Raw genomic sequence first — 13,605 nt, 5'->3', positions numbered from 1 at the left:
CAGCAAAACCGCAGTTTGGTGACCCTCATTGTTTTCTGAATGGCACAGCAAGGATGAATGAACTGCTGTTTGGGTCAGTTCAGAACTGTTAAATCCATTCCTATTTCTTCCACAGTATATTGCCCAGAGAGTTACAAGGCTTTGTTCTTTTTGCTTTCGCGTGGTTGGAAAGCAGATTGTATGGAGAGTTTGATATTTTAATTTTAATTTTTTTTATTTTTTTGAAAAAGGAGGGAAGATGGGGAAAAAAATCTCAGGATTCAGACAAAGATGAGAGACAAACGCCAGGAGAAAAACTCTAGCAGGAGATACTAAAGAGTGACCAGAAGAAACAAGGATTCTCAACCCTCTTAGACTTTCCTCCTCGAAGTCTCTCAGAGCTCTGGTTAGTAATATGTATTAGAAGGAAGGTTAAGGTTATAACACAAGAATTCCAGCAAGTACTCTGCTTTCAAATAAGAAAACTATATATAGGCCATCTAAAGCTACGACCAGTCCATTTTTCAGCAGTTTTTCCATGCGAAGCAGGGAGGATACTTGTCTGTCTGGTTAATTGTTTGATGAACATCTGCTAGATTTTTTTATCAGTGTGAAATTATTTTCACCCTACCTCACAACATGCTTCTGTTCACACTTGCTGCAGGTCACCTGAATGGAATTGTGCAAGTGAGAAAGAGGTGCTATAGAGTTTACCAACCTTGGAGCACGACAGTGTGGAATTAAGGGGGGAAAGCCACATTTATTCTGGAATACAAAACAGTGACATAATACTCTATAGACTGTGTAGCTATCAAGGCATTCTGGTGCCATTCTGAACTGCAAATGGGGAAAGGGACAGTGTCTTCTACATGGCAGATAAAACCTGCACTCCTTAACACTTCACTGCTGCTCATTCACTTTATCAACTTCCTGCCTGCTGAAATGTAAAAGGCAGCAGAACTGCACCCAAACATGTATGTAATATGCAGAGCAAGGCATGCCCAACGCTTGGAAGAAAACATGACCTGAGCTGACTGTTCAGCTGCTGTTTTGATCTGGGACTTTTCCCAGTAGGATCAACAGAGCTGTGCTGGGAGAAACTGACTAGACTGGATGAGTAGCCAGCAAACTGACCAGGCCTACTTTGCTGCTGCATATAAACCAAGTTAAGAAGGTTGAAATGTTGGGGGGGGGGGGGACATAGGCTTCTACTTTGTTCCCAAAATCCATTACACAAGGTAATTATTTTCCTTCGTAGCAGTAAGAGGTTCCTGGGAAGAAGGAGGTTGGAAATGCTGTTGACTTAGAATGCCCTTGAGCTGTGTTTGAAGTAGGAGAAAGGGCCCGGTGGGAGTTCTCTGCCAGCTGGTGTTACAGGAGAAGAGATTTTCAGATGCCACCAGGACAGAAGATCTCGTTCTCATATGAGCTGGGAAGGGGCTGTGCTCGTTACACGGAGGCTGTTTTAAGCGAGAGAAATTCCTGTATCGCGTAAGACATTTCCACAGCAGCCAGCAGTGGAAGCTGTAAATGGAGACCAAATGAGTCTCACACCTTAATAATGGTGATGATAGTACAATAATTCTTTATCACGCATTCAAGCTATTTGCGGTCCACTAGAGCCGTGTTTCTCAACCTCAGCAACATGCTGGCTGGGGAATTCTGGGAGCTGAAGGCCACCCATCTTAAAGTTGCTGAGGTTGAGAAACCCTGCTTTAGAGAATGACCAGATTCCAGCCCAGCAACTTTTATGGGGAAAAACTGACCACTCCAAATGGTCCCTATCCTTTCTTAGGTAATAATTCCACAATAGGCAACTTGGTTTGGGTGCGTCTCTGTCCTCCTTGACAGAGAAGCAACAAATCCTTTTTATGTTCATTTCTTTTAACATGGCAATTTGCAAATTAGTCAGATATATGCCAGTTTTGTGTGGATTTCAATTCCTTTCCAAACTCTCTATTTTCTTCTAATCATCCTGACTAGCATAATTGATGACAGGATTGGGGTTTATTTTATATTTTTGGAGTTTTTTTAATATTATCATGATGCTGATTGTGGATGTTTTAATAGTTGTTGTATTCCTAGAACCACTAAGAGTCCTCCATTGCAGCATGGTGTAATCAATCAATCAATCAATCAATCAAGTTAGCTAATATTCAGCAAACAGATATCATTACCATCAACTGCTGGGCAAAAACCAGAACCGTATCTTGAGAAGACCCCACCCATGGTATTTAGGATATAGTGCTTTCAACAGCAAACCAGATGTTTATTATATGCAATATTTATAGCTAAGGATATTCATATGTCTGTCAGAAAAGTCAAGATGGTGGGCACATCTGTGTGATCAAAGTCCCACCCCTTTTGTGTGTGTCACAACACATGTAAAAAAGGGCAGGGCTTTGTTCACATGGATGTGCCCACCATCTTGACTCTTTTGACATACACATACCCATGGACGCTCCTGTTTACAGCACTATAACCTTTTTCTGTCCTGTAAAAACCTTCCAGGGCAGCTTGTAGGTAAAAGCAAAACAGAAAATATCAGCCTTTATGAAAAAAGGGAGGGAGGGAAGGAGGAATGAAGACGAAAACAGCTAACATTAGGCAGAGGTTTTGCAAGTAATGAGCACCTCTGAGATATGAGCTGTTCAGGGAGAAGAGGAGCCAAAGCGGTTAGCCCCGTCAGCAGCAACCTTCCTTTTTGTTTCTGGCTGCTAGGTGACCGTTCAGGAAGATTACACGGGAAGGCGTGTTTGGGCATCACACCTTGGATTGCACGAATAACACAGGGAGAGAGAGAACCCGCACGAAATGAAGTCCCATTGCTACATCATATTAAGACAAGCTTGTTTTAAGCAAGATTGGCTAAACTTCGGTTCAGTCTGGCCGACCAGGGACTCACTGCCATGTTCTTCTAACTGTAGCAGGTACATGACCCTGTAATGGCTTTTATAGGCCATGGCCTCATGTCATTGTCTTTGTCTCATGATCAAAGGTAGTGTTTCTCAACCTCGGCAACTTTAAAATGTCTGGACTTCAACTCCCAGAATTCCCCAGCCAGCATGAAGTCCAGACATCTTAAAGTTGCCGAGATTGAGAAACATGGCTTAAACCCTCTAGTTGTTCCATGTTAAAAGTAGTGTTTCCCCTCTGCTCCCAACAAGATTGTTATGGTGGACATGACCTAGCTGATACCCTCCATTGGCTGGGAATTGCCTTCCATTGCCAATTTGGCTTGGACACCTGGACTCTGCAGAAGCATGCCTGAACACCGTTTCCAAAGTGTTTGTTAAATCTTACAAGGGCTCCTTTTAAAGAGTGCTAGACCTGTGTTTAAAACACTGCACAGCACTGCACAGCAGGCCCATTTGGAGCAGGAAAGGGAGCTGGGTCCTGCCAGATGAAAGTTGCTGGTCCTGTCATCACAGGCTTTTCACTGTTTCGGCCAACAACTGTTTTTATTACTCTGGTGGAGGGTGGTGCCAACTCTATGGGCCTTGGCTAGCCAAGGATAGAGTGCTCAGTATCAATGGCTCCCTCCTGTTTCATCCTGCCCCCTCTCCTCCACCTCCTGAAGCTGGTCTGCTGGACCCTTTTGGACACGGTGTAGTAGTTTTTGAGAAGAGTGCTAAATTAGTGCTCAGCAATAGCCTGTCTGAGAGGTCATGGGTGCAGAGCAGGTAGTCCTTGACTTACGACCATTCATTTAACAACCATTTGAAGTTATGATGGTGCTGAAAATAGTGACTCACAACTGGTCCTCGCACTTACAACCATTGCGGCATCCCCGCAGTCACAAGATCAAAATTCGGGTGCTTGGCAACCGGCATGTATTTACGACGGTTGCAGCATCCTGTAGTCACATGATCACCATTTGCGACCTTCCCAGGGGGCTTCCGACAAGCAAAGTCAATGGGGGAAGTTGAACTCACTTAATGGCTGTGTGATTCACTTAACGACCATAGCAAAAAATGTTGTAAAATCAGGCGCAACTCAATTGACAACTACATTGCTTAGCTCGTAGGGCTGCAAATATTATGCCAGCATATTTTTCTGGTGGGTACCCTTTTGCTAGCCACAGGGCTGTGCCCCTATTATGCAAACAAACTCCTGCTTTTTTCCCCACTCTGCTTTTTTTGGGGGGGGGGCTGATGTTGCCTTGTATCTTTGAATTGCTTAGAAGCTGGGGGTGGGGGTGGGGCAAAAAAGAAAAGCAGGCGTAAGTCAGGAAACCAGAAACGACACGACTCGATTCATGTATAAACCACATTCTACATACGTTTATTTCTCTTGCTGATTCGTCTTACCCAGCAGAGTAAAGTAAAAGAGAAGTTGGGGCGAATGATAGGAAATCACACAGCTCTTGAAAATTCAAGTGATATTCTGGAACTATTTTTTAGAAGTAGCCCAAAGCAAAACTCTAAAACAAGCAACCCAACCAGGTTAACTTTAGTCTTTATCTTCCTGCTCGGCTTTTAAGACAACCATGTGGAACATAGAACAACAGGCCATTTTCCCCTTGTCTCTAGCTTTATGTTTCATGATTCCATCGCTTTCAAAATGATAAAAATAAATAACCTAATTACACCGTTTGGATTAAGGGTGATTTCTATAAATAGACATTTGTGAGCTGCAACAAAGACGACAACAACAGAAGTGTTGGCACCCATCTGAATTTGCAAAAAAATGCATGGCTATTTCTAATCCACTGATGCATTATTGCCGGATCCAAACTCTATTTACAACCAAATGGAAACTTTTCTTTTGGCTTCAGGGACTTTGAATCAGGACAGATTCTTTTCACATGACATGTTTATTTTCTCAGGTCTATTTTTATATTGTAAAAGCTCTCGGTATATACAGAACGTGAATGTTGTGTACTTTGCAAGAGTATAAGGGCAGTATTAATTTATAGAGAAGAGCAAGGGACAGATCTGGTAACAGAATGACTTTGCAGGGCTAGAGAGTGTCGTTTCACAGAGGAGACTAATTCATCTGTTTTTATGGATGACTCGATGGGTGCACAACTAAAGTCACTTTCCAGAAATTCCAGTGTCGTCGTTGCAACATATTCGCTGCAGCAGAACAATCTGTCCTGTGGCAACTGAAAGACGAACGAGTATGTATCATGGCATGAATTTTCATAAAGTATTTTAGCAAAGGCATACAGCAGGCAGTCCATCAGTTTTAATCTTGTCCTTTTATAGCGTTACTGTGGAGTCTGTCGTCTGTAGGGCCTGCCCTTCTCTGGAACAGCATTCGCCCAACATCAGATGGGCCCCACTCTTGTTACCTTTCCATAAAGCTGTTAAGATCTGACTATCTGAGCAGGCCGTTGGGATCTAAAGGGCTCTTCTGGCCTGGCCTGCTGGGTGACTTGTAAACACAGTTTATGCTGGCTCCTCAACACTGAGGAATTTTACTGTTAGACTGCTGTGTTTGTTTTAATCTTATTAAAATGTTATAAAATTAAAATGTTCTGGAGGTAATAAGCTAGTCAGTTAGACATGATAGAAGTGGGGAGGAGGAGGAGCAGGAGGAGACCTCCGTGACTCAAGGCGCTTGTCAGAACCTGAATTGTCAGAGAATACCCAGTGTATTGGACAAAGGAGTGTGTGTAAGTTTCTGTGTGTAATTTATTTGCTAGTTTAATATACATGTCCTTCTGTACAGACTGATTGTGGGACTTACAGCAATTTACTAATCTTACCGTAGTGGAAATAAAATAAGGTACTCATAAGACCTAAATAGCTGGATTCACAGATGCACTAAGTTGTAACTTTCTTGTTTTTGGTTTAGTGTGATATATCAGTTCAGTTGTTATGTAACTAGCCATAATGTCGATTCCATACTGAAAATGTTGGACATAAATCAGTTTTGTTCCAGTGTAAGACTGAATGAAACATGAATCTGAAAGGTTTTCAGTGTAATTATTCCATAATCCCTAGAGTTGAGAAACTGGCTCTACAGGTGTTATTTTTTGTATTTTATACTCTCTCTCTCTCTCTCCCCCCATCCATCCATCCATCCATCCATCCATCCATCCATCCATCCATCCTCTATCTAGCTTCACTGCTGTAATAAATATAGTCTAACCAGGATTGCTAAACTGCTTTCGACATATTCCGGAATCGGCTTTAGTTTCAGAGCTTTATTTTAAAACTTTCACTTCTGCCTAGTTCCTCCCTTCCTGAGTAGTAATACCAGTGAGTCATCTCTGGCATTAACTCAACAACTAGCTGAAAGTAAGACATCCTGCCTACTTCCACACCTCACATGCGCACTATTTTTACCAGTAACACAAAGGAAATACCAAGACACCCCAAACAGCCTAAAGTACAAGAAAACATTGAATCATTTTGCGTCACTTGATCAATAAAAGGCAGCACCATTTGAGACAATTGCAACAAGATTCATCTATATAAGTAAATAAAAAAGACAATGATCTTCCTAGCATGAATGCATGAGTTTCTAAAAGCCAGTTGCACTGACCATCAGGAGGCAGTACACGATAGGGTTCATCCTTATTAGGAATCATCAGACATACTATATATAGCCAGTTCTTTTTCTATGAGGTTCAAATCCTGTATCAGGTATTGAATTTTCAGACCTTTGCACTTTACGTGATTATATTTAGGAGCTATCCAGGTTCTGATATTCAGTGGTGTTGCAGGAAAGGATGGGCAGAATCTATCAGAAAGGTTTGTGCGGCCACCTTCCATTAAACTCTCAGATATACAGACGTTACACATGTACATTCAGCTACAATGCAATTGAAAATATCGCACAAGATACACACTGCACAAAAATAGAGAGTTCCTCCCCAAGGTGTGGAAGGTGGACTGTATACACTACTCTGATAAAAGTCATAAATGGATGGAAGTCACTAGATTCCCCAAAATCTAAATTTCAGTAAAATCTTACTGAAAAACAACCAGTTTAATCTTTTTTTTTAAAATGGGTTTAATAGATAATTAGTTCTTGTAAATAAGACCCAAGGTTTTTCAGAAAGGGAAATAGTGGCATTTATATAATGAATATTCTAATATGTATCTCATACTTTAAGGGAAGTTTCAGGAGTCTGGGGACAACTAGCAAATTTTATTTTGGGGAATAGTGGTTCATAAAAGTGTATGACTTTTAGTAAAAAAATAGTCAGTCAGCAAAGGTGTATCCAGAGACCTTCTGAGTTCTGGTTACCCTAGTCTAAAACAGTTCTCCTCCTACAATGTCTACGAAGGGAAGAATGAGATGGAGAAAGAATGTTTGGCCAAACAGTGTCTCACTTCTTGACCGCTGCTTATCAGACATGAACATAGCAAGATAAAGCACTAATTCTCACATCCTCCTTGCCACGGCACATAGATGCCTGTTTCTGAGGGACCACCTTCATCTCCTCTCCTGTAATGGCATGTGGGAATGACCTTGGGAGACTGGGCCCAGAGATGCAGCCGAGGGAACAGTCAGATAAGAGGCAGCATAACCCGCGCTGTATAGTGGGTGGAGCAAGAGGCTCAGAAGGGACCCTCCCTGATTTCTTGGGGATAAAAGAGACGGGGGAGAACTGTATTTTCAGACTTGCAAGATTCTATTAATGTAGCCTTACAATAACGCTCATCTGGTCATGTTTCCTGTCTGGTCCACCTGGTAAGGCTGACATCTCCAGTCTGATGCTGAGGCGGCCTATAAGTAGTCTTTAATTGTTTCAGCCCGGAAGTGGTGTTTTTCTTCTCTTGACACAAAACTTCCCATGTGGACAATCTAAGGTAACTTGGGGACAAGCCTGGGGATGTCAGGGACAGTGGTCTGCTTAGCTCCAATCGGCCCAACAAGTCTGTGACATTATGAGCACATCTATGTTGTTTTCTTGGCAACAGTAGGGAAAAAGTTTGCCTTTACTTTCTTTTGGGATGCTTTTTTGATTCCTAGTGGAAATCTGACCCTGCTCAGCTTTGAGATCACTCAGTCTGCTGCCATCTGCTGTGACCTTTTGGGTAAGTAGATAATTGGATCTTTGAATGCATGTTGCGGCTGCTATGGGAGAAGTCTACAAAATAAGAACATAAGCAATGCCCTGTTGGATTGGATCCCTAGCCCATCTAGTCCAGCAATCTGTTCTCACAGTGACCAACCAACTGTACAAGGAAGCCCACTGATCTTCCAGCAGATGGACTTCAGAGGCAGTCACACTGCTGTCAAGGGTAATAGCCATTGATCCTCATGACTTCTATGAATCAATCGCTTTTTTTGAAGCCAGCCAAACTGGTAGCCAACACCACATCTTATGGTAGTGAATTCCAATGCCTGCTCTGGTTGGTGTAGCCCAGTGTTGTCCAAACTTGGCCACTTTAAGATGAGTGGACTTCAACTCCCAGAATTCCCCAGCCAGAAGTCCACTCATCTTAAAGTGGCCAAGTTTGGACAACACTGGTGTAGCCTGTCCTAACACTCAATTTCTTAAAGGAGGAACTCTAGAAGTTCCTCCTTGCCATCTCCTCTAGCCTTCCAGAATATTCCTCTCCATCCAATGAACTTGCCTATTTTTCAAATAGTGTGCAAACAAAGCAATGTGTTGCAGCTATCCATCATTTTAATTTTCTAAGAATGCCAAAGTATTCCATTTCTTTTTCAATTAAGAATCATTAAGGTAGGGTGGATGAACAGGCAGTCTGGTGAATGCCACGGGAGGGGTTCACATGGATGCTGGTTACTATGGGCACTGTATTGCTTACCCCTAGAAATATATGTCTTGCAAGGTTTGGGTTGCCAGTTAAACATATTGCCAAAATATGCTTTGCTTTTATTTATAGTTATACACACACATTTTATAAATTCAGAATAAACAAATGTAACACGCAGATGGTGCCGTAGGCTGCCTCCAGTGGGGGGCACTCTCAGATAGTGGATGTGTTGATTTATTGCACCTATTCCCACAAGCATTTTTGCATTTTCCATAAACCTTTGCATATTTTGTGTTCGGTAAGAGATTAGATAAGCCAAAGAAGGGGAGTAAAGTGGTAAAATATGAATGAGAGAAAATTGGGATTATCAATGGGAATGTTTCACTAGTGGCAAAGATGATAAATGAGAGGGTTAGATATGCAGAAGTGACAGAATCTGCATGATAGAATACAGCATTTATAGCACAGAATCTCCACTTCTTGGTTTAGAAAGTTTTGTATTTGAACATGCAATTATTTTATTTTAAAAAAACCAAATTTTCAAATTGTCTGACAGAAGAGAACTCATCCTGGGAAGACTTCCTTATCATCTTGGAATAACATATGTAGATAATTCACTCACCCAGTCATTCCGTAAAGAAATTAAATTACCTTTTTCTTCCTTCACATATTTTATTTACGAATACACCGCATAGAGATGAAAAGAGATACAGATGCATTACTCTGGTTTGGGTTGCAGCTTGTTCTTCTCTGGCTCAAAGAAATATTTTTCAAGAGCGCTGGCCAGCTCATCCAGTTCTTTCTTCAGCTTTTCAAAATCACTAACATAAGCCCAAAATGAGACAAGGTGTATTAGGATTTCAAGCATTTAAGCTTCACTTTATACAGACTGTCAAATGCAGAGGTTTTAATTCCTCATAAGGAATGGCAGCAGTTAGCAGTTAGGACTAGGATCAAAAACCTATCAGGTGAATCTCTTAACTACAGTCTAGTTCAGTGTTTCTCAACCTTGGCAACTTTAAGATGAGTGGACTTCAACTCCCAGAATTCCCCAGCCAGCATGGCTGGCTGGGGAATTCTGGGAGTTGAAGTCCACTCATCTTAAAGTTGCCGAGGTTGAGAAACACTGGTCTAACTAGACAAATATAACATTGAACTTCCTTGTAATTGCTCCTTTGTGGAATTTTATGGGAGGGACCATTTAGGCCAGGGAGCCAAGCTTTTATTTCCATGCAGAAATCCAGAGTAAAAGATCCTTTTAACCTGCCTGTTAAAACAGCAGTCCAGACATTGCTCAGACACATAATGAAGGGAAGCCTATCACCTCTCTAAATGAGCTCAACTGAGAAACTGGTCTTATTGTTAAGAAAAATTAGTCATGAAGCCATTTTATGGACGACTCAGCTAGATTACAACATTTGTATTCCACCCATCCTCAAAATAGCTGAAGGATGAATAAATTAGGTCATTACTTTTTTCCTTACTAACACCACTGGTTACATGACGGTGAGATATGAAATGATTTGCTCAAGGTCACCCAATGGATTCCATAGCTGAGTAACAATTTAAAGTACAACTTTTCTCTGGAAAAGTTATTTCTCTTGTGTCCACAATTAAACCAATTTTATCATAAGCCGCCCAGAATCACTTAGATGGGTGAGATGGCCAGCTATATACATCAAATAAGTCTGAATCACGTGTGTGCGTGCGTTGTGTGTGATTCTAAGGTAGATATTCTACATGTTTGGAATGCAACACAGTAAAGCTTTATGAGTAAGTTATCAGAATTGAAGTTCCATGACACATTTCACATAACAAAACTCCAACTTAATGAAGTTACGGAGCTCAAGGGACTATTCTGAGGAAATGTAAATTTTAATAAGTATTTGCTAAAAAAAAATAAATCCAAACCATACCTGTTTCCAGGAGGTGCACAAAGTTCTGCGTAGTATTTGATTTTGGGTTCCGTCCCGCTGGTTCTCATCGTAGCTACACATCCATTATTAAATGTAAACGTTATCATTTGGCTGCTCTTACTCGTGGGGAGCACCTGAGACCAGAGAAGCCAACTTCGTCAGAAACCTTTTACCAGAGAACGTGAGATGTTCGTGCATGAAAACCAAATGACAAACAATAAAAGAGGAGGCGCAAATTAGCCTCCAACATGATCAGAGGAAGATTCCAGAAAAGAATTTGTTGGAGCAGAGGAGAAACCAAGTGTCACCTTTTCTCTTGCAGGAGACAATGTCTATGATGTAACACTGGATGTCCAACTGCTATATCTTCATTGTTGATGGTGGTGGAACACAGTGATTTCCGACCCCACAACTGCTGTGTTTCTGTTGCCACTGGCAACACAGAAAGACAATGATTTTGACCCCTGAAAATGCCAGCGAGAAGCCCTTTTGGCATCAGTGCTGAAATTGGCCGGAAACTTTGAGAATGGCACCAAGGCCTTCCAAGGGCACCATGAAGCTTCTGGCTTGTCTTCCCTGATATCATTACTTTGGCATTTGCTTTAACAGAATAACCTAGCTACACTCGGGAATGAAATCTGTGAAACGTATAGTAAAGGCACTAGAAATAAGGAAAAAAATAATCTGCATGAAAAAAAAAAAGTTCACAGGAAGACAATAGAAAACCTTTCAAGTTACTTACAGCTTTTTTATCGGCCTGGTTACTGTCATAGCCTGTAGTCAAATCCCTGACTCCAGACACTGGAAATTTCCCACATGTTTTGGGATACGTATTCTTCCCCTCATAATTTCTAAGCTTCTCAAACAGAGCCGTGATAATCTTCTGATCGTGACAGATAAAATATGAAGATTTGGTAATATGATAACCGTATCTGTAAAGACAAAGTAGGGAAGCTTGAACCCCAAGTACCTTATATGTAAAAAGCACTAAGTTGTTCATTAAATTATACTTACTCGGTGTAAATGTTTTTCAGTTGTTGAGACAAAGTCACATTCTTGGTCGCCAGAAAACTAGACATCTCTGCAGTTATAGCCGCAGCGCTGACCCCGTCTTTATCCAATACTACAGGGCTGCACATATATCCTGAAGGGTTACAGAGTAAAAGCCGTTTGTAAAAATTGTTCTATCCAAATACTCGTCACAGATGACAAAAGTGCACATAAAATAGTTTTACTACAACGCAAGGCAAAGAGCTTGACTGCAAATCCACTTTATTTTTATCTTTCTACATTACCTAATTAGCCTTATTTGGTTATGATGATTAACAATCAGATCTTTAATGAAATCCCAGATGGAAGACTAATTTCCAGAAAGGATTCATGTTGGACCCTACAAAGCACCTGGATGGAGGCTCTGCAAAGTGACCGAAGAGCCATCACAACCTGCTGCTTGAGGTGTCAAGATGTTGAGTCCTCTCAAAAGTTTGGTGAGGCCACTCTGAAGTCCACCCTGTTTGAGCAGCACAGAAGATACTTCGCTACCAGGACTGTCCCTGAAGCAAGCTCTGATGACCCTCAAGGCCGTTTTGAGAGGGATGCTTCAAGAGACTGGTTTACCAGCTGTACCTGGTATGTCTATGCATGTCAAGGCGACTGGCAACCCAGATCAACAAGGAGGAAACTCATTTTCAAATAATGGCAGCATATCGGGATTCTGTTCATCAAGTATACTCATATTTTCATTCACTATAGAACACGAGGAAAAATTGCTTAATAATATTCTGTATTGCAGTTTTAAAACAAATCTTGTTTTTGGTCCAAAAGCCCTTTTTAAAGCGAAGTTTAGAAAGATTTTCCTCTAGCCCTTTATTAAAATAAGAACGGGCTCCATACAACGTGCCAAACTGTAATTCTGATGGCTGATAAGAATCAGAGTGCAACCTTGTATTATTTTGCAGGTAAGGACAGCAGTACAAATTATTCCAAACAACTATTTTAATATATCCATGTGTCTTTACTATTTAATAAGGAGAAGCATATTACCAATGGCTTCTTCAAAGGCAAATAAGACATTTTTTCCTTGGTCTATGAGTTGCTTGGCTCGATTTCCCATCCACTTGAATCCTGTTAATGTTTCCTGTATTGATCAAGGTTCAATAAAAAAATGTATGAGAAAAGGAGAGGGCTGTTCCTTTTATATATCTATATCTATATATTAGCCTCTAAGGGACATCAGAAGTATGTGGTTGAGTGGTATCACCAAATACAGAGATATTACTAAAGGGAAACTGAAAGGAACTTGATCCTTACCTCAAAATGAAAACCTTCTTTAAGAGCAATTGCTCTCAGTATTTTGGAGGACACGGTGCTTGATAACATATATACATCTTTAATGGCATTTGGGTTCTGATTTTGTTTTTTCCAGCATGTGAATAGCCACCAACCTAAAAGAGCTCCAAATTCGTTGCCAGAAAGGACTTTCCATTCTCCACTGCAGGGGCAACAGAGGTTTAAATGGTTGAGACACAGTAACCTGACAACTTAAATATGCCAGAAAAATAGTAATAATAGCTACAGTTACACTAATTCTGGGATTCCAAAGAGAGAAAAAGATGTTAAGTGTCTGGGAGATTTCCACAGATGGATATAGAACCACTTTTCAAAAGGAATTGAATTAAAATACCCTTTATTTCTTTCTCAACTGCATGGACATGTTAGGAATTTGACAGTACTTTTATGTCATTACAGTGAAACCTTGATTTATCAAACCTTGGCGCAACAGACTTTGCACGCAGTGAACCAAATTCCACTGTCCTTTGCAAATGAAGTGAATTGGGTCATTTGCATCAATTTATGTCATCATTCCATTACGCAAACTGTGTGAAAAAATGGCAATGACATACTCTTCAATGTACTGGACTTCCATTAGTTACCGGACACCCTCTCCCCCAATCGGTCTGTTAAAATAAGATTTCACTACACTCTTGTTTTAATTTAAGCAGTTGTATTCAGGCAAGTTCCTGGAT

The 13,605-nt window shown here is 40.9% G+C and overlaps 1 protein-coding gene and 1 long non-coding RNA gene across 2 annotated transcripts in view; one reads left to right on the top strand and one right to left on the bottom strand.

Moving 5' to 3' along the window:
- Nucleotides 1–1,424: 1,424 nt before the first annotated feature.
- The window catches only part of LOC148213652 (uncharacterized), a 12,809-nt gene continuing 628 nt past the window's right edge, over nucleotides 1,425–13,605 (top strand). Inside the window, exons 1-2 of the long non-coding RNA XR_015794179.1 lie at nucleotides 1,425–5,101; nucleotides 7,912–7,976. This is a non-coding gene — a long non-coding RNA (uncharacterized LOC148213652). The remainder of the gene's footprint in view (nucleotides 5,102–7,911; nucleotides 7,977–13,605) is intronic.
- The window catches only part of PGM2 (phosphoglucomutase 2), a 21,214-nt gene continuing 16,924 nt past the window's right edge, over nucleotides 9,316–13,605 (bottom strand). Inside the window, exons 9-14 of the mRNA XM_088131189.1 lie at nucleotides 12,890–13,070; nucleotides 12,623–12,716; nucleotides 11,594–11,723; nucleotides 11,322–11,511; nucleotides 10,580–10,713; nucleotides 9,316–9,484 (exon numbers count right to left, since the gene is read on the bottom strand). Coding sequence (XP_087987315.1) covers nucleotides 9,382–9,484; nucleotides 10,580–10,713; nucleotides 11,322–11,511; nucleotides 11,594–11,723; nucleotides 12,623–12,716; nucleotides 12,890–13,070 — 832 coding nt within the window. The 3' untranslated portion in view covers nucleotides 9,316–9,381. The remainder of the gene's footprint in view (nucleotides 9,485–10,579; nucleotides 10,714–11,321; nucleotides 11,512–11,593; nucleotides 11,724–12,622; nucleotides 12,717–12,889; nucleotides 13,071–13,605) is intronic.

This window comes from Python bivittatus, unplaced genomic scaffold (assembly GCF_059951505.1).
Source record: "Python bivittatus isolate LINGU-HERP-01145 unplaced genomic scaffold, Pbiv_v1 ctg000970_np1212, whole genome shotgun sequence".
Classification (NCBI taxonomy): Eukaryota; Metazoa; Chordata; class Lepidosauria; order Squamata; family Pythonidae; genus Python; species Python bivittatus.
Note: the sequence above shows the minus strand (reverse complement) of the source record. Positions and strands in the feature narration are given on the sequence as shown.